General features: G+C 36.0%; 1 protein-coding gene across 1 annotated transcript in view; it reads left to right on the top strand.

Moving 5' to 3' along the window:
- The window catches only part of WDR78 (WD repeat domain 78), a 55053-nt gene that overhangs the window by 12296 nt on the left and 22673 nt on the right, over positions 1–20084 (top strand). The window contains exons 4-9 of the mRNA XM_014541070.1: positions 1401–1585; positions 3260–3372; positions 6382–6538; positions 11308–11447; positions 15019–15213; positions 17276–17470. Of these exons, the coding sequence (XP_014396556.1) occupies positions 1401–1585; positions 3260–3372; positions 6382–6538; positions 11308–11447; positions 15019–15213; positions 17276–17470 (985 nt within the window). The remainder of the gene's footprint in view (positions 1–1400; positions 1586–3259; positions 3373–6381; positions 6539–11307; positions 11448–15018; positions 15214–17275; positions 17471–20084) is intronic.

Genomic DNA, 20084 nt, shown 5'->3' with positions numbered 1-20084 from the left:
GCTGTTGGGGCAGTGTTATGGTTTGGGGCATGTTTTCCTGGCATGATTTGGGCCCTTTAATTCATGTGGAACAACGTCTGAATAGCACAACATACCTAAGTATTATTGCTGATCAAGTTCATCCTATCATGTTGATGGCGTATCCCAATGGAGATGGCTTCTTCCAATAAGACAATGCGCCATGCCATGGTGCTCATATTGTGCAGGAGTGGTTTCAAGAACACTAGGGAGACTTTACCTTGCTTAAGTGGCCCCCACAATCACCAGATCTCAATCCAACTGAGCATTTGTGGGACGAAGTTAAAAGAGCCATCAGGCAGCTGGTTCCACAACCATCAAATCTCACAGAACTGGACAGTGCTATTCATCAGGCATGGTGTCAGATTCCTCGCATCACCTTTCAACATCTCGTGGAGTCAATGCCAAGAAGAATCGCCGCAGTATTGAATGCAAAAGGTGGCCCAACAAAGTATTGATGGGGTGGTCTAATAATCTGGCCACTCAGTGTATATGACTATATACATTTTAAAAACAGGCAAAACTAAATTACATTGACTTTCATACATTGTTGGTGGGAACCACTTGCAAAAACTTTAGCAGTATCTATTAAAGATGATTCATTACACAGAAATTCCACTCTTTGGTACATATCCAACATAAATGCATACAGCATATTTGGTAACGCACATACAACAGTATTCATAGCAGCACCATTTGTAAGAGCCAAAAAAAGAAAAAAAGAAAAAAGAAAAACTACAGAAATGTCCATAAACAATAGAATAGATAAATAAAATTCTGGCTATTCACAAAACAAAATAGTGTACAATAATGAAAATGAACCATCTACTAGATAATATGAATGAATCTCACGAATATAATAATGAACAAAAAAAAACAGTTCCAAAGAGTATATACTATATGCTTCCATCTAAATAAAGTTTAAGAACAAGCAAAACTACTCCATGTTATTAGAATAATTGTTACTTTTGGTGGGAAACACTGTCTCTTATGAAAGGAACTTCTGGGATTCTGGTAATTTCCTGTTTCTAAATTTGAATTCTGGGTCCATGGGTGTGTTCAGTTGTTAAGAATTTATTAAGCCACAAAAATATAATATGCAAAAATAATCTGGATGAATAATAATTTTTTTATCTTTCTGAATTTTCTCAAATTAACATATATTACTTATACATAGGTAAAACATAAGACTTAAAAATGTATGTCTACTTTAGAAACTTTTTAAGCATAAGATCTTTTATCATTTAATTTTTCATGTTTATTCTAACCCAGAAACATTATACTTATCTCTTTTTTTCCTATTACTTTTATTTCTATTTTCTAGGACTTATTATTTAGGAACCTTATCTTTTTTACTTATTTCATATTACCATTTTCTACAGGTGTTTGATGTAAATGGAGTTGATGTTACTCCTCGACCTCTTTACCGTCCAGATCCACATACTGGTACACCAAAGCCAAATAAACTGTTGACATCACGAGAAGGATCATTCTCCTCAGAATTTGTACCTTCCCACAGCCTTTATCAAAATACACTAAATCCTAGTATGTTAGGGCAGTTTTCAAGGTAGAGTATACTGTTCTATACTTTTAAAAAATGTTATATACATTGTCTTTTCATTTAAGTTGCATATATGTAACTTCGATGTCCATTGTCTCCAGTCTCCCAGCTCCACTCTGTCATCCTAATGTGCCACCTCTATGCTCCTCTCATAATTAGTTCTAATTAGATGTAGAGCTTTGCACGTCTTAAGTTCTCGTACACTCACACCAAAACATTAGTGAAAAAAATATATAAATTTTACTCAATATTTCCTGAAAAAACAAAAGAGGGGGCTAGTATTACATACCCACAGACATATTTCTTCAGTTTCTTTTATGCTACAATTTATGGGAAAGAGTGGCTTTTGCTCCCCTCCCTCACATCTATTCCCCCATGCAAATCCCTGTTCTCCTAGGGTTTGATTTCTCTCTTGTTTTATAATTTTCTTCCTTGTAAATGAAATGTTATGCTTTTTTTTTATGTAGATACTAGTACACTTGAAATTTCGTGAATGCTTATAGTAGAAAAGTTCAGATCTTTGCACTAATGAAACAGCGCATCCTAAAACAATGTAAAGATTAAAGGGAAATATTTGAGTGTGTAATTTTCAATCTGACAAATTAAAAGTTCCAGATGTTAACTAGGCATGAGATTTGGAGGGTGGGGGGAGTGCTCAGCAAAACAATGGATATTCCAGTAAATTTGATCCACCCATTTGGAGTGCAGTTGGGATTATAGACAGAAAGGGGGGGGGGCAATTAATATCTTGGAGTAATTTTAAGTCCATATATTTAAGGAAGTTATTTTGGGATTCTTTCATATACTGATTTCCACTGAGTACATAGATTTTCTTTTTTTTTTTTTTAATCTATTTTATTGATTTTTTTACAGAGAGGAAGGGAAAGAGATAGAGAGTTAGAAACATCGATGAGAGAGAACCATCGATCAGCTGCCTCCTGGCACACCCACTGGGGGTTCTTAGTTTTTTTTTTTTTTAATCTATTTTATTGATTTTTTTACAGAGAGGAAGGGAAAGAGATAGAGAGTTAGAAACATCGATGAGAGAGAACCATCGATCAGCTGCCTCCTGCACATCCCCCACTGGGGATGTGCCCGCAACCCAGGTACATGCCCTTGATCGGAATCGAACCTGGGACCTTTCAGTCCACAGGCCGACGCTCTATCCACTGAGCCAAACCGGCTTCGGCCATAGATTTTCTTTTAAGTAAATCTTGAGAAAGCCTTTGTCAAAATGAATAAGTCACATTTAAGATGGGATTTGAATGATGAGCAGAAACCTGGTGAAAAATGAAAGGAAGTGTATTCTAGGCTGAGACCCTGAAGTAGGAATGCTCTATAAGGTTGAGGAATAAAAAAAAAGAAGAAAAGAAAAAGGGAAGATAAGAGTGATACTGAAGTTGGAGAGTCTAGGTAGGTGGGCTGTATTCTAGGTTTTTACCCTAAATATATTGGGAATCCATTGAAGGACTTTAGGTATAGTTTTGATATGTTATCTCTAAAATATATTTAAATGACTTACTTAAAGAATATTAGAAATCAACTTGATGTTTGAAGAACGGATTTTTATCAGTTTTGCTTATGATTATAATATAATTGGTTTCTCAACATGATATTTTCATTTATATGTTTAATTATCCATAAGGACATCTAAGCAAATAAATAATGTTGTTATTAAAGGTCAGTTTTAGGAAGCAGTACAGTGTCTAAGTCAAGTCTATCAACTAATGAGTCAATAGCAGAAGACCTAGAAGAATTATCCTATAAACGGGAAGGACCGGCTAGTATTACAGGTAATGAAAATACAGTTGTTTATTGCAGTAACAGACCACTATATTCCTTTAGCACATATGCTCATTATTTTTTGGATACTTGAGATAGAAGAACTGTGGTAATGATTCCCAAATGCTCATTTGTGCAGTAGCAATATGAACATTACCAGGGTAGTAACTATCCATATAATTCTAAAAGTTCCCAAGGTGGCTGTCCTATACCACCAGCCTCAAGAATCACAGAGCATGTTTTAAAAGACCTCAGCTTTTTACTCAGAGACAAATAATTCTGATACATTGTGATCAATGCTGTAATAAGATATATGCCGAATGTGATGGGAGCACTTAGAAAGGAAATATTAACTCCTTTGAGGTGAGAAAAAGAGAGAATGTTCACAGAGAGAACATTACTGACATTTGAATTGGGTTTTAAATATATTAGTTATTTGTGAGAACGAAGAGGAGAGGCCCGTTCCAAGCCAAAGATAAAACATGAGGTAGTGCAAAAGATTATGAAAGTAAAGATAAAAGAATAAGGAAATAATGGTTGGTCAGAAGTACCAGAAGAAAGGAATGCCTACTTGAGGGGCCATTTGCCTTGAAGTAGAGTAAGAATGTCTTTTTCTCTAAGATGATAGTGAAGGATTAATGAGAATATTGATACGGTTGGGAAAGTGCTTGATAGAATCTTCTTTTTTGGTGATGGACTTTTATTTTTGGTGTAATAGGAATGCTCTTGACAAGTAACAGGATACCTAACTACCATTAGTTTAGTTTATTCAAATAAAGGCTTATTTTTCCCCACATTAAAAGAAGTTAAGAGGTAGATAATTTTTGGCCTTAATTTTGTGACTTAATTATGCCACAAAAGACTCTGGATTGGCAGCTCCATTATTCTCTTTCCTTAAGCCCTTTCTTGCCTCGTGCCTCCTGGTCTCAACATATCTACCCCAGCTCTGGGTATTATCATATCCACATTAAAGACAGAAGAAAGAAAAAGGCAGTAGCACCAGACACATCTCCCTTATCAGGAAAGAAAAGATTTCCCAGAGGACTTTGTTCTTCTTGTTTATTTTTTTTTATTTTATCTTGTTGGTTAGAACTGTGTCACATGGCCACCCCTAGCTTCAAGAGAGTGTAGGAAACCTAAATACTTGGTGTCTCAGTCTCTGTTAAATGGAAAGAGGCAAAGAAAGGGAGAAGGACTTAGCAATGAAATTTTAGACAGTCAGCAATGTCTGTTGCAGGAGTGAAACTCATCCTCTCAGAGGGAGACCAGGACTGGGTTATTGTCATGACCACCTCCAGCCCTTTCTACACATATTCTACACATTTATGTAGGCCATGTTCATTTCCTTTAAAAAAATAATCGTCATTAGTGTTTAAAACCAATTCAAACTATTACTAATACTGTAAAAAGATCAAAGCAATGTTTCTCATTCCTATCTCTCCAGTATCTAAGATTGGGGAGACACTACAGAAAACGCTGAAATTTTAGTTGAGGCTTCCACACATTAATATAAAAAAAAGTAAGTTTAGTATTTGTTTCTCCAGGTTATCTGTAAAGCTGTCAACAGGTACTGGTGACTCCATATTATAACTCCATTTAGTGAGCTGTGGTATGGGTAGGGTTTTCCCACTTCTGTACTTTTACTTGTAAACTATTTTTACTACGGTGCTTTATAATGTGTTTTAAAGCATTGCATTTACAAAAAGGAAAATGCTGTAAATATTGCATATTTTATGTATTTGGACCAAAAGGTTAAAAGTAATTAGACAGAAGTGTTTTTGCACCAATTTTATTATGTCAAGTAAAACCATCAGACCTACAAAAAAAAAAAAAGTTTTGTTTTTCTAAAGCTATCCAAGTTTTACCCTTCCCTCCTTCTGGAAGAACTATTAGGAATGGAGAAGATGTGTTCTCTCCATCTCTGGAAGTAAATAAGGGCAGGTGAGGCAAATTGATAAATTTGTGTGCTTTTCTAGGTGGAGAGGGATATTCAGTCAAGATCTAATTGTACGGCCATTTTAGCTTTAGGGGATCTGGCCCATGAAATAAATTCTAAAGGTATACTAGAGGCCCGGTGCATGAAATTCATGCATGGGTAGGGTCCCTAGGCCTGGCCAGCGATCAGGGCCAGGGCCTTCCAGCTGCCGGCTGGGGCCTCCCTTCCCCAGCTGCTGGCTGCCAGCTGGGGCCTTCCTTTGTTCCATGCCACCCCCTGGCAGTCAGCACACATTATAGCGAGCAATCGAACTCCTGGTCGAACTCCTGAGGGGACAATTTGCATATTAGGCAAATATATATGTATATAAGTTTCAGGCAATTTCTCAATACAAGCAACATTCAGACAATGGTTGATACAGAGATCCAGGCAAAAATCAGCAATTAAGTAGAAGATTGACTAGATTCTTACTTTCCTGGAATTAGTGGAATTAATAACTTGAATTTTTTTTTTTTAGGTTATAAGAAAAGTTTTTTTCTTAGGCTCTGGGACTTCTTAAGAGGAGACTGAGCCTTAGTCTGTGGAACGTGTATACCCTTAAGTTTTGTTTTTCTAAAGCTATCCAAGTTTTACCCTTCCCAAAGACTCATGGATTCCTGCTTCACACCCTGTTTTTAACAGAAAACATTGAACTCTGTGTAACCTATATACCTTGTCATGACTCTTCCAACTTCCCCAGTCCTGAGTGAAATTTTTTTAAAGGAACTCGGACCTCTGGCTAGCCTAGAAGCTTGAGGCCAACCTTTTTCAATATCTTATTTGCATGGATAATAAACCTATTTTGATCCTATATTTAACCAGAACTTCCATTGGAGAGTCTTTAGCTCCTGGTAAAGATGATTAGAGGTGGGCTGTAATCTAAATCAAAAGACAATTGATAAAAAGGACAAAGAACAAAAGGTTGTTGTAGATATAGACTAGAAATTTGCTTAGTTTCAAAGGAAGGTTGCATATTATGTTCCCAGTTATTTAATATACTATTTTAAAGGAGCAATTCGCAAATGATTTGTATTGTGCATTTTAGAGTTACAAATTCCAAAGAAAACAACCAGAAAAACTATAACCAAAGAAGAACTAAAGAAGACTATAGACATACTACTCACAGAGACAGAAACAATTACATTGTTTAACCTACCAACAGTCATGATTTCTGTAGAAGCTGAAGAAGCTGACAAAATACTGTATGTATGGTTCAACTGTTTATATTGCTTCTATAATTTAAATGCAAAGACAGAGTTTCTTACTATTTTTTAAAAAATACGTTTTTATTGATTTCAGAGAGAGGAAGGGAGAGAGAAAAAAACATCAATGATGAGAGAGAATCATCAATAGGTTGCCTCCTGCATGCCCCCTACTAGGACTTAAGCCTGAAACCCAGGCATGTGCCCTGACTGGGAATCCAACTGTGACTTTCTGGTTCATAGGTTGACATTCAACCACTGAGCTACACCAGTTGAATGGAGTTCTTATTCTTGTTTCTGTCCTTGGGGATTCCTGGATAAATACTGTGGTGTATGTGCCTGGTGAAATTATTTGTTACCCTATGTGTCCTGTGAAATTATACTTAAAGTGTTTATGCTGTATGCACCCATGGCTTTACCATATTCACTAAAAAGTAGAGGAACTACTAAGATAAGTCATAAAAGAAATAAAGAAAGCTTCCAAGTGTCAATATAGGGTTTAATGATTTTTATGCATATATAAAGGACTGAGGAGACCAAGATGGCGGCGTAGGGTGTAGACCTGTGCGTGCTGCCTCCCACAATATCATTGAAACTACCAACTATAAGACAAACAACGACCATTCAGAACCATGGGGAAGTTGGCCCAGTGGAAGTTCTACAACTGGAAGGAAAGAAAGAAGCGCAGTGAGACTGAGTAGGAGCTACAGAGGCGCCAAGGTCGGGATGGCCCCGGTGAGGTCGGGACGGCCCCAATGAGGTCAGGACAGCCCCAGTGAGGTTGAAACGGCCCCGGTGAGGTAGGGACAGCCACGGTGAGGTCGGGACGGCCCTGGTGAGGTTGGGATGGCCCCGGTGAGGCTGAAACTGCCCCGGTGAGGTTGAAACAGCCCCGGTGAGGTTGGGACAACCCTGGTGAGGTCGGGACGGCCCCGATGAGGTCGGGACGGCCCTGGTGAGGCTGAAACTGCCCCAGTGAGGTTGAAACTGCCCCGGTGAGGTTGGGATGGCCCCGGTGAGATCAGGACGGCCCCGGTGAGGTCGGGACAACCCCGGCGAGGTCGGACGGCCCCGGTGAGGTCGGGACAGCCCCGGTGAGGTTGAAATGGCCCCAGTGAGGTTGAGACAGCCCCAGTGATGTCGGGACAGCCCCGGTGAGGTTGGGATGGCCCCGGTGAGGTCAGGACAGCCCCTGTGAGGTTGGGACGGCCCCGGTGAGGTTGGGACAGCCCCGGTGAGGTCGAGACGGCCCCAGTGAGGTTGAAACGGCCCCGGTGAGGTAGGGACAGCCACAGTGAGGTCGGGACAGCCCCGGTGAGGTCGAGACGGCCCCAGTGAGGTTGAAACGGCCCCGGTGAGGTAGGGACAGCCACAGTGAGGTCGGGACAGCCCCGGTGAGGTCGAGACGGCCCCAGTGAGGTTGAAACGGCCCCGGTGAGGTAGGGACAGCCACAGTGAGGTCGGGACAGCCCCGGTGAGGTCGAAACGGCCCCAGTGAGGTTGGAATGGCCCCGGTGAGGTTGAAACGGATAATAAAGACCAATATAAACTGATGAACAAAAATAGATGCAGAGGCAGAGCTGCATTGAACAGAATGTCAAACTACAGTGGGAAGCCTGGGGAGGGTTTGCGGGGGGGGCGGGTGCGTTAAGAGATCAACTGAAGGACTTATATGCATGCATATAAGAATAACCAATGGACAAAACACTGGGGCGTAGGGGAGGCCGGGAAGAAGTCAAGGGGGGGAAAAAAGGAGACATATGTAATACTCTTTGTAATACTTTAAGAAATAAAAATTATTTTAAAAAAGATAAAATAAAAAAAAAAGGACTGACATTTTTATATTCAAAACTTAAGGGAATATCTGTTATGGGAAAATAATTAACTTTACTATATTAGAGTAGATTTTCCATTTCTCTTTATTAATGACTATAAATACACTGAGTGGCCAGATTATTATGACCGGCCAGATTGTTATGACCACCCCATCAGTACTTCATTGACACTTCCAAAAATACTGAATATTGAAAACTTCCTAAGCAAATACTCTCAAGGTTTTATTATTATTATTATTTGCATAACTAATTCACTTCATTGTACTGATGGGGTGGTCATAATAATCTGGCTGGTCATAATAATCTGGCCACTCAGTGTAGATTACTAGTTTTTGCCTCATGTATGTTGAATTCAGGATTGTTGCCTTTGAGGAATTAACCCCTTTATCACCATGTAATAACCAATCTTTATCTCTGACGAATTTCCTTGCTCTGAAGTCTGCTCTGTTTGAAATTGACATAGTTACTACAAATAACTTATTAATGTAGTTATTCAGATTATTTAGCTTCAAATATAATTTGAATATGATGCAGACTACTAAAAAAATTCACTAAATTTATTTTGGGAATATTATTCTTACTCAAATATAAAATATTATAGTGTTGTTTGCATTGTAAAATATAGTACAATTAAATCTTGAATAATATACTTTTAAAATTTCATATGACTTATGCAAAAGCTACCAGGACTGAAAAAAAGGAAAGAGAAAAATAACAAAGGGATAGATAAGTGATTTGAAATCAAAGAGTGAGAGATGCTAGAAGCAAATGTTATATTAACTCATAGATCTAGACTCCACCAGTAAGTCTTGGGTCCCCAACAAATTGAAAAAGCTAAAAGAGAGATTTTTTTTATTAAGCTCAGACCCTTAAAAGGATCTTAATTATCTCCAGTGTTCTCAGGTCAGCAGGGTCTCCTAGCCACTATGATAAGCAAGCACAAGTCTTCTCTGAAGGAAAATATACCCATTTAGGCTCTTAAGATTCCTCAGATAAGGTTTGGTAAAAGCACAGTAAAGTCACAAAGATTACTAGTTGCTTTTTTAAAGCCATTATGAATGAGAGTTAAACTAAATAAGGAACCCTAGATCTAGACCCTAACCACTAATATATTCTATATTACCAGATAGAATATAAAATATCTGTGAAATATTTAAATAAAAGATAGAGTTAAAACATCATTAACATTAAGACACTATCAAAATGATTATTTATATTTGGAAAACATCTAAAAAGTACTTTAAAGTATGTTTACATAATTGTTGAAATTAAAAAGTAAACACTGACTTAATTCTTATAATTAAAATACACATTAAATTTAAATAGGCCATAATAGAATATAGATTTAATAAATTGGATATGAATACCATACAAACAAAGATCTGGATAAATTATACAAATTAAAGTTTGTATAATATACAAAATAAAGTTTGTATAATATACAAAATAATGGGATATTAAGTATGACAAATTTAAAAAGATATTGACAATAGAATAAAGGCCTAATGTACAGTTAGTCAGTTCCAAAAGGGTAGAATAAAAAGAATGGAGGAGAATTACTATGCAAAGAGAGTGGGTAAAGACTTACTATTTAAAGACACCATTCTACTGAAAAAGGAATGCATTTTAAAAAAATCTAAAAAAAAAAAAGGAACTGAGTGCATTGTACTGGTGTTGTATTGAATATATAAAAACAACAACAACAACAAATAGTGAAAGATTTTTAAAATAGAAGAAAAAAGAAATAGCATATCATCTACAGAGAAACAATTAAACTGACAGCATTATTTGGAATAAAGAAGGTTACTTCATAATGACAGGAAGGTATAATAATTCTAAACTTGAATTTTCATAATAAAATAATCTCCAAAATATATGAAGCAAAAATTGGAAATTTGATAAGTATCCTATTAAATTAAAATATTTAAACATACCTCTATTAATTATTGATAGGTCAGCCAGATAAAAATTAGTATAGATGTAGAAAATTTGAACCAAAAATGTAATCTAATGGTTATACATAGAATTCTATATTCCACAATTGGAGAACACACACGCTTTTCAGGCACACATGGAACATTTATAAAAACCATCCATGCACAAGGCCATGAAACAGTTTCAAAAATTTCAAAGAAGTGGTATCATACAAAATAAATTATCTAACCATAGTGGAATGAAGATAAAAATTAGTATAGGCCCTATCTGGTTTGGCTCAGTGGATAGAGTGTCGGCCCGAGGACTGAAGGGTCCCAGGTTTGATTCCAGCCAAGGAAACATACCTGGGTTGCAGATTCCATCGCCAGCCCTGGTCGGGCGTATGTTAGAGGCAACTAGTAGGTGTGTCTCTCTCACATTGGCGTTTCTCTCTCTCAGTCTCTCCCCATCCCTTCCACTCTCTCTAAAAATCAATGGAAAGGTATCCTTGGGTGAGGATTAACAACAACAAAATTAATAACATAAATCTCAACTAAAACATAGACACACGTTTACATATACATTTGGAAGTTAACAAGTACATTTCCTAAATTCTTCCTGAATCTAAGGAAAAGTCATACTGGAAATTTAGGGAATACTCAGAACTAAATAATTATGAAAGTAATACTTACAGGATGTTACAAAAGTAAGTAGTACATTGAGGGAAATTTATATCTTTAAGTGTTTATGTCAAAGTTTATAAAATTTATGTGGAGATAGTCTTAACATATTTTGGGTGGGCAATGAAAGAAGTAGTGATGTTGGGAGGTACAGAATAAAAAACTTCTTTTTGGTAGTTTAATAAAAGGCAATCTCTTCCTCAGGAGATTTTTGATCTCTCACTTTTTGGTGCGATCCACATTAAGAAGGTAATTTTAAGAAAATGCATAATATAAAAAGATGATATGTGTAGTAATATTAATTTTTATTGATGAGTTAAACATACTTTATTTTTTATAGCCAGAGAAACAAGAATTATGAGAACCTTTGTAAAAATAGATTAGGCAATGACTTATATGTTGAAAGAATGATGCAGACTATTAATGGAGCACCAAAGAATAAAGATGTTCAATGTGACAGAATTATAAAGGAAAACAAAGGTAATTTATGTTTTATTCTGCTTGATAAACTATCATGTTTTCATATACATTCTATGAGTCTATCAATTAACAAGTAAATGTTAAAGTATATAAAGCAAAAACTAGGAATAATTTGGCCAAATCACAACAGTAACTGAGTACCGTAATATACAGCTTTCGGAATTTGACAACTAAGTTAACAAGTAATAAACATAGATATAGAAGATTTAAATAACATAATTATCATTTTTCATTTTTACACAAACTGTATCATAGAACTTTGTACTCTTCAAGTGTTTATGAAATGTTATAGAAACTAATTGTTTATGTTACAAAGAATATCATGTATAACTAATAACATTTAATATGAGCCAGATACTATTCTAGGCCTTTTACACTATTTTAGGCCTTTAACCGGTTTTATTCTCACAACAACCCCATGAAGTAGGTACTATTATTATTCCCCAGTTTATAGAGGAAGAAACAAGCAAAGAGAAATTAACTAACTTGATCAAGGTCACTCAGCTAGTACTGCAGACAAATGATACCCCTCAACAGTCTAGTTCTAGAGACTGTTCTCTTAACTACTATCTTTCAATGTTTTTAAATTAACAACCCTGAGAACACTGCATAGTCCTAAATCTGTGAAGTGTTGCCAAAGGGGTAATTAGAAGAAAGGTTATAATCGTAATGGCCTTTGTAATTCAGCAAAACTATAAACTAGGTAGCTAGAAGGAAGAAAGCTATGCTAGGAGAATGTCCAAGGGACTTCTAAGCACCTGGGGATGTTCAGTTTTGTATGGCTGGTAAGTACCTGGTATTATTAACTTTTTCTTGACACTACACATATATGTGTTATACATTCTTCGGTGAATGGTATATATTTTACAATTAAAATTTTATTAAAATAATAAAAGACAATTTATACTAAAGAATTTGGATACAAACCGAGTAAATATTAAGGTTTTATAGATGTCTTCCTTCCCTGATTTTGCATGAAATTGAAAGAGATTTACGAGTCAGAGAGATGGAAATCAAAATATTACCTTTATTATTGATAAAGTTAATTGAAAAATGTAGCCTTCAATCTGCAGCTAAGTGGGCTTGCTATTTCTTACCTCCAGAATAGAACTTAGCAATAGTGATTGGCACAACTAGCCAACTACAGACCTCCTCTGTAGAGGTGAGAACAGACCAGAATGAATGCTTTCTGTAAATGAGCAGGCCTAACAAGAGAATTCAGAAGTGACTGAACTGAAATTCCTTCTAAACTCTCCTACAGGATTAGTCATTTCTCTTTCCCTGGTAATGCATCAGTGAAGGACAAAGGCCAGAAGTGTTAATTTAGTGAAGTTTCTTCTGTAAAGATTCACAAAAAGTGAGGATTTTTTTCCCACTTAACAGTTATGTATGTAGTAATCTATAATAATAAAAGTGTAATATGTTAATTAGACCAGATATCCTTCCAGACAACCTTCTGGACAGAGCCGTGGCGACGGGGGCCAAGCTCCTTGCACGAATTTCGTGCATTGGGCCTCTAGTTTATAATAAAAGTGGCATTACAAATAAGTGGATAATAGAATAAGTGTATTAGTGTTTCTGGCTAACTTTTGAAAATACAGTTAAATTTCATAACTTTGTAGATTTCATAAAGCCACTTTTCTATATATGATACTACAATAAAAAGTTTTTAATAAAAGTATGTGTGATATGAACTCACTTTATTAAAATATACACATATTTGTTTACATACAAATACATTTATATGTGAATCTAGAAGGACATACACTGGAATGTTAGCAGTTATTATCTCTGGGTGATGGACATGCAAGTCATATTTACCTTTATTTTTCCCAAGTGACCATGTCTTTTTACTCAGCTAAAAAGTAAAGTTATTATTCTGTAAATGTTATACAGCCAATTGCTACTCTTTTGTAGTTTGAATTAAACTAGTAGAAAGAAACTGTTTTTAAATGTATAAAAACTATTTAGGCATATCTGAGATTCAAAAATGCTCAGAACATAGGTATAGGTGGGAATACTTTTTCTAATACTAGTTAACATAGCTTTCTTTAATAATATACAACAACATACAATCGGAAGGTTATAATAATTTATTATTCCATCTTGTCCATGATTTTATGGATGTGGTTTGAAATTTTCTATTTCTTAAATTACTTTATTCAAATGAACAAGTATAATGATGGTATCCAAAGTAAAATTACCAATGTTATCTTCAAAGAAGAAACAATTGTAAATCACTCTAACATTTTACATTGCTCATTTATAACATGCACACTCATTTATATAGGAATTATTTTATTAGTGGCCATATAACAATGTAATTCAACTTAAACTATCAGATAACGGGGAGGGGGGAAGGTTAGGTAATTTAATATTCAAAGATGATTTCTTTCTATGATCTTTTATTTCATGAACATGGAAATTATTCCGCTTTCAATTCAGCAAAATATACTAGGTATTTATTCTGTATTAGATTTTGCTAATACTATTAAAATAAATTCAATAAGATAGAAATGTTATGAAATGTGAGTTAACATTCCTACTAATTGAAAACCTTGTTAAACCCCAGAGAGCCTTCATTTTTCATTATGAAAAAAGCTTCTAACAATGAAGTAGTTGCACTTATTAGGTCCAGATTCTGTTTTTATTTTCAGGAGGGAAATTCTTTATTAAATCCCTGTACTTTAAATGAAAGTTTAGCATGTAGGAATATATTATTATGTGGTCACTGGTGAAATAATTGCTATATAAGCCTTTCATTTTTATATCAGCAACTAAGGGTTGGGAGCTTTTTTTTTTTGTAGACAGTGTTATATTTGCTCATTTGAATAAATATAGATAAACAAAAAATTAAAAGAGAAGTTCAAAACCCTACTACTCTACCAGCTTTGTGAGAACAGGGCCTGTCATTTTCTCAATATGTATGATCTTTTCAAATAAGTATATAGAAAATTTTTCTTGATAAAATGGAATTAGATGATTATAAATACGAAGTTCTGAAGAATATAACATGTTCTTATGTGTTAACTGTAGTAAAGGAATAGTAAACCTTGTTATAACATGACTAGAGGCCCGATGCACGAAATTCGTGCAAGGGGCTCGGCCCTTGCAGCCCTGCTTGCCCTGGCCTGCCCTTGCAGCCCCAGCTTCGTCTGAAAGGTCATCTGGAAGGATGTCTGGAAGGTCGTTTGGCTGTCCAGTCTAATTATCATATTACGCTTTTATTATTATAAATTGTCTGGGCTCATGTCAACTGAGAGACTGTTGATCTTCTACTGTGCCAGTTTGGGATGAAGAGAAGGGAGGTGTGGGGATCAGAAAGGATGGTAAGGCTAATTTGGAGCTACCACTAAAGTATAGGTGCTAAGAGTGTGATGCCTAAGGATCTCTTAGTGTGTCTTCATGATCTATTTTTTTTATTTTTATCTACTTCCTGCCATTGTGGTTAAATGTCCCCCCCCCCCCCAGACAGTAGATATCTTAGATTTTGCTATGACTAGTTATGTGTAAACTAAAATATTAGAATTTTGGTTTATAGTAATTTTTACCTTGCTGTCTCTTTATTTAGGCATAATGTCTACTGCTTGGGATTTATATGATTCTTATAATACTCTGGAGCTTGCATCTTTACCAATAAAACAATCTACAATTGACTCAAGCTGTAGAGGAAGTATAAAACGATCTATAATTGAGTCAAGCAGTAAAGTCAGTGTACTTTCTAAAGATCAGGATCGAAGAGGGCCAGGAAGTACTACAGAAAAAAGTAAGATTTCAGTTTTTTGAATGAGGTTTTTCACATGACATTTTTAATAAATTCTTTTTTTTAGCAGTTATAATATTTTCTTTCTGTATGGAACATGAAAAGTATTTTTGTGCCTATGCTCATGAGGGATATTGGTCTATATCTTCTTTTGTACTTTCTTTGTCTTGTTTTTTGAATCCTAATGTCATAAGTTGCATTAGAAATTTTCCTTTCCCTCCTATTTTCTGGAAGAGGTTGTGTAGAATTGGTGTTAATTCTTTAACTGTCTGGTGGAATTCTCCAGTAAAACCATCTGTGGCTGGAGATTTTTTTGGGGGGGCGGAGTGAGGGGGGAGATAGAATTTACAATTCAATTTCATTAAATTTGCTGGCTTCTTCAGCTTTATGTTTGGAATATATGTGGCAATAAGAAAACCCAGAGAATTCACAACGGTGTCATTCCTTGGATTCTGAGGACTCTATCTAGGTGCTCTACCTTCCTCTTCCAAAGACTTTTAAAGCCTTCTCATGTTATATATATACTAGAGGCCTGGTGCATGAATTTGTGCACGGGTGGGGTCCCTCTGGGTGGCCTGCAGGGATAGGGCCGAAACCCACAATCCAACGCCACCTGTAGTTCATAACTGCCACTCCCGCTCATCCCAGCCCCACGGTGCCTGCTGCAGGCTCACGCCCAACCAGTCCTGATCGGGAGAGGCTCGCACTGCCACAGCAGCGCTCGCCAGCCATGAGCATTGCGTCTGGCACCCTCCCAAGGAGAGTGGCCTGCAGGATCAGGCTAAAACTGGCTCTCCAACATCCCCTGAGGGGTCCTGGATTGCGAGAGGGCACAGGCCAGGCTGAGGGACCCCACTGAAGCACAATTGGGCTGAGAAGGGATCGCGGAAGGGCTCCAGGGCATATCTGGCCCATCTCGCCCAGTCCCAATCAGCTGGACCCCAGCAGCAAGCTTACCTACCGGTTGGAGCATCTGCCCCCTGGTGGTCAGTGCACATCATAGTGAGCAGTTGAGCAGCCTTAGCATATCATTAGCATATTACACTTTGATTGGTTGTTCAGTTGTTTTGCCATTTGGTCTATTTGCATATTATCCTTTTATTATATAGGATATTCCAGGATTTTTAATTGCATTTAGCAGGAGGAACAGGCAAAAATATCTGGGCCATCTTTATTGAAGCAGGATTTCCCTTTATTTGTTTTTTAAAATAAAAGTCTGCTAAATAGTGTGCTAGGCAGACTAATACTTCCCCCCAAATGTGTACATCCCAATACCTGGAACGTGTAAATACCTTACCTTACATGGCAGAAAAGACTTTCCAGATCTGATTAAATAAAGGTCTTCAAAGGAGAAGATGATCTTGCATTATCCGAGTGGGCTCCATCTAATCTCATGTATGTTAAAGTGGAGGACCTTTCCTAGCTGTGGTCAGAGAGAGATGGAACGACAGAAGGTCAGAGAGATGTAATATTGCTGACTTTGAAGATGGGGGAAGGGTGTGGGTGGGTCCAAAGCTGGAAAAGACAAAGAAACAAATTCTCCTCTAGACTCTTCAGAAAGAGACAAAACCCTATTCACTTATTGGTTTTAGCTCAGTGAGAGCTGCATCCAAACCGCTAACCTACAGCACTCTAAGTTTGCATGTTTTTAATCCACTAAGTTTTTGATAATTTACTATAACGTCAATAAAAAATTAACACAGCAGTAGTATAATATTCCTATAAAGCAACAATCAGATTGGACCTTTATCTGAAGACTGATTATCTTGTTTTAATTGGAATAAAAATGTATAGACATGAATGAAAATTACCTCATGAGGTTATCATTGCTTATCTTTTGAAAGATAGTATACTTTTGAGTGATTGAGAATTCCAAAGTGAGATAATATATGTATATCTTGCATGTGCTCGGTACATAAAAGTTATTCAACAAATGTCTCCTGAAGTTGTTGAATTCTGGAAGAAAACAAATAGTAATGACAAAATGTCATTTTTTAATATTTAGGATGAATCATCTAATATTATTTGGATTATTTTATCATTACATTATGTTTGCATTTTACAGATAGTGACGCTAGTTCTATAATGGAAATAGAAAATGCAATTCTGGCTAAAATGCATGATGAAGAAGAAGACCACTCAGAAGCAATATTCAAATCCGAAAAGTTTCACCAGGACTTATTTTTTATGGAACGAGTTCTAATGGAGAATGTATTTCAGCCCAAACTTGCAGCTTATCGTCAGCTTCCTATTTTAAAAGGTATTTTAAAAATAAAATTTAAACAAACTCAACTATTTTTAAAAATTAAATGGTGTTATTACTTCTAAGTTTAATATCAACTGGGTTATCACTTATCAGAAGATGTGTTTATATAGCTTTCAGCACTAAACATGCAAGTAATAGAACTCAGACTAAAGGGCCCACAGCAAGTCGTAGTTCCTTAGATTTAAAAACGCATAAGCATTTGTGGCTCCCTTTGCCCTGCATTAGATATTCTCTCATATTCAAATTTCTTTTTCCATTGCCTTTTATACCTCCCAGGTTCTGGCTTTTATGACCTCTTCCTAATTTTATTGCAGGGTCATTCTTCCTATTCTCATTGCTACAAATTCCATCTCACATGTTCTCAAATATTTGGAAGGATTTTAGAGATTATCTAATTCAACCTTTCAATACTTGAATGAACAAAATAAAGGCTATAGGAACTTTATAAGGTTACATAGTCTATGACAAAGCTAGGCCTTCAACCAAGATCTTTTGATTCCATTCCAATTGTTTTTTCTTTCTACCATTCTGACATGCTGATGTATCATAAACACAGGTTTGAACATGGCATTTAACTGCTAAAAAACTTCAGAACCTTCCCATGGTCTAGTATAAATTACAAACTTCATATGTATCATACAAAGATACTTGCAATATGGCCACAGTCTATTTCATCTCATGGTATGACTTTGGAGACCCTAAACGTTAGCCATTTTATACTTACCTGACAATTTGCAAACAAAACCTGAACATTCCTGCCTTACCTTTAGTTGTACTATGTTTGTCAGTCCACCCTTGTATCCATCACATCTTTGCCTATTGTATTCCCATCTTTCATGAATGCATTAGAGCAAACTGCTTCATGAAATCTTTCTTGCTCTTTCAAGTCAAAATCAAATTTCTATATGCCTACATCAAAAAGTCAGGTTACAAAATAGCATGTGTGAGAAATGGTTGTAAACCTTTTGCTTACATATATCCAAGAATATTAAAAAACTTTGTCCTTTCTCTCATATCAGGTTGATACTTAACATTTTCATAACATACATAAACTTTTAATCCTATATTTAAAGAGTTATAAGGTTGAAATTTACTTTATACTGTGAATTTTGACATTTTAAAAACAAAACTGTTGATAGATCACTTCTTTAAATATATCTAAGAAATAAAAATACCATAGAAAAATTTTTAATGAGGTAAGATTTACACATAATGAAACACACATATTTTAACTGTGTAGTTTGATACATTTTGAAAATATATAAGCCTGTGTAACTAATACCCTAATAGAATAGAGAATATATCCATCAATCCCAAAAATTCCATTTGACCCAGTGATCCCACTTCTAGGAATATACCCTAAGAAACCAGAAACACCAATCAGAAAGGATATATGCACCCCTATGTTCATAGCAGCACAATTTACCATAGCTAAGATTTGGAAACAGCTTAAGTGCCCATCAGCAAATGAGTGGATTAGAAAACTGTGGTATATCTATACAATGGAATACTATGCTGTGGTAAAAAAGAAGGAATTCTTACCATTTGCAACAGTATAGATGGACCTGGAGAGCATTATGCTAAGCGAAATAAGCCAGTCAGAGAAAGATAAATATCACATGATCTCACTCATTTGTGGAATATAATGAACAACATAAACTGATAAATAAAAACAGCTCTAGAGACAGAGAAGCATCCAACAGACCATCAAACCTCAGAGGGAAGGTAGGGGAGGGTGGGGGTAAGGGACAGCGATAACCAAAGGACTTGTATGCATGCATATAGGCCTAACCAATGGACACAGACACCAGGGAAGTGAGGGCATGAGTGGGGGACAGTGGGGGCAGGGGGCAATGGGACGATAAGGACACATATGTAATACCTTAATCAGTAAAGAAATAAAAAGTTCCCTTGTGCAGTTTTCCAGTTACAGTTTACCCCCTCTCCCCCATAGAAAGCATTCCCCTGATTTCTCTCTCTATTGATTAGCTGTTTTGGTATATCGTATAAGTGGGTTCCTATAGTAAGTATTCTTTGGTGTCGGGCTTTTTTCATTCAACATAATGTTTTTGAGATTCATCTAGGTTGATGTGTATATAAGTAGTTTATTTTTTTCCCAAGTACTGTTCCATTTTATGAAAACACCATCATGATGTGTATATTCATTCATCTGTTGATGGGTACCTAGACTGTTTCCAGTTTTGAACTCTTATGGGTAAAGCTGCTATGATCATTGTTGTGTGTATTTTTGTGGACATGTTTTCATTTCTCTTGGATAATTACCTAGAGATGAAATTGTTGGGTCATTGGGTAGAATTATGTTTAATTTTTTTTAGAAACTGAAAAATACCTTCCCACAGTACTTGTACCATCTTACAACCCACAAGCAATCTAAGAGTACCAGTTGCATTATATTCTTGATAACACCTGGTGTTGGCAATCTTTTTAATGCCCTAAAGACTAGGCATATTAAGTACTTTTCTTGTGCTTTTTTTGGGGTCATTTGTATATCTTATTTTGTGTTACGTTTGATCAAGTCCTTTGCCTACTTTAAAAATTTTTATTAATATATATTTACTTTCAATTTTATTCTGTTCCTACTTTAATA

The sequence above is a fragment of the Myotis brandtii genome, unplaced genomic scaffold, assembly GCF_000412655.1.
Source record: "Myotis brandtii unplaced genomic scaffold, ASM41265v1 scaffold26, whole genome shotgun sequence".
NCBI lineage: Eukaryota > Metazoa > Chordata > Mammalia > Chiroptera > Vespertilionidae > Myotis > Myotis brandtii.
This window is presented reverse-complemented; position numbering and strand designations above follow the sequence as displayed.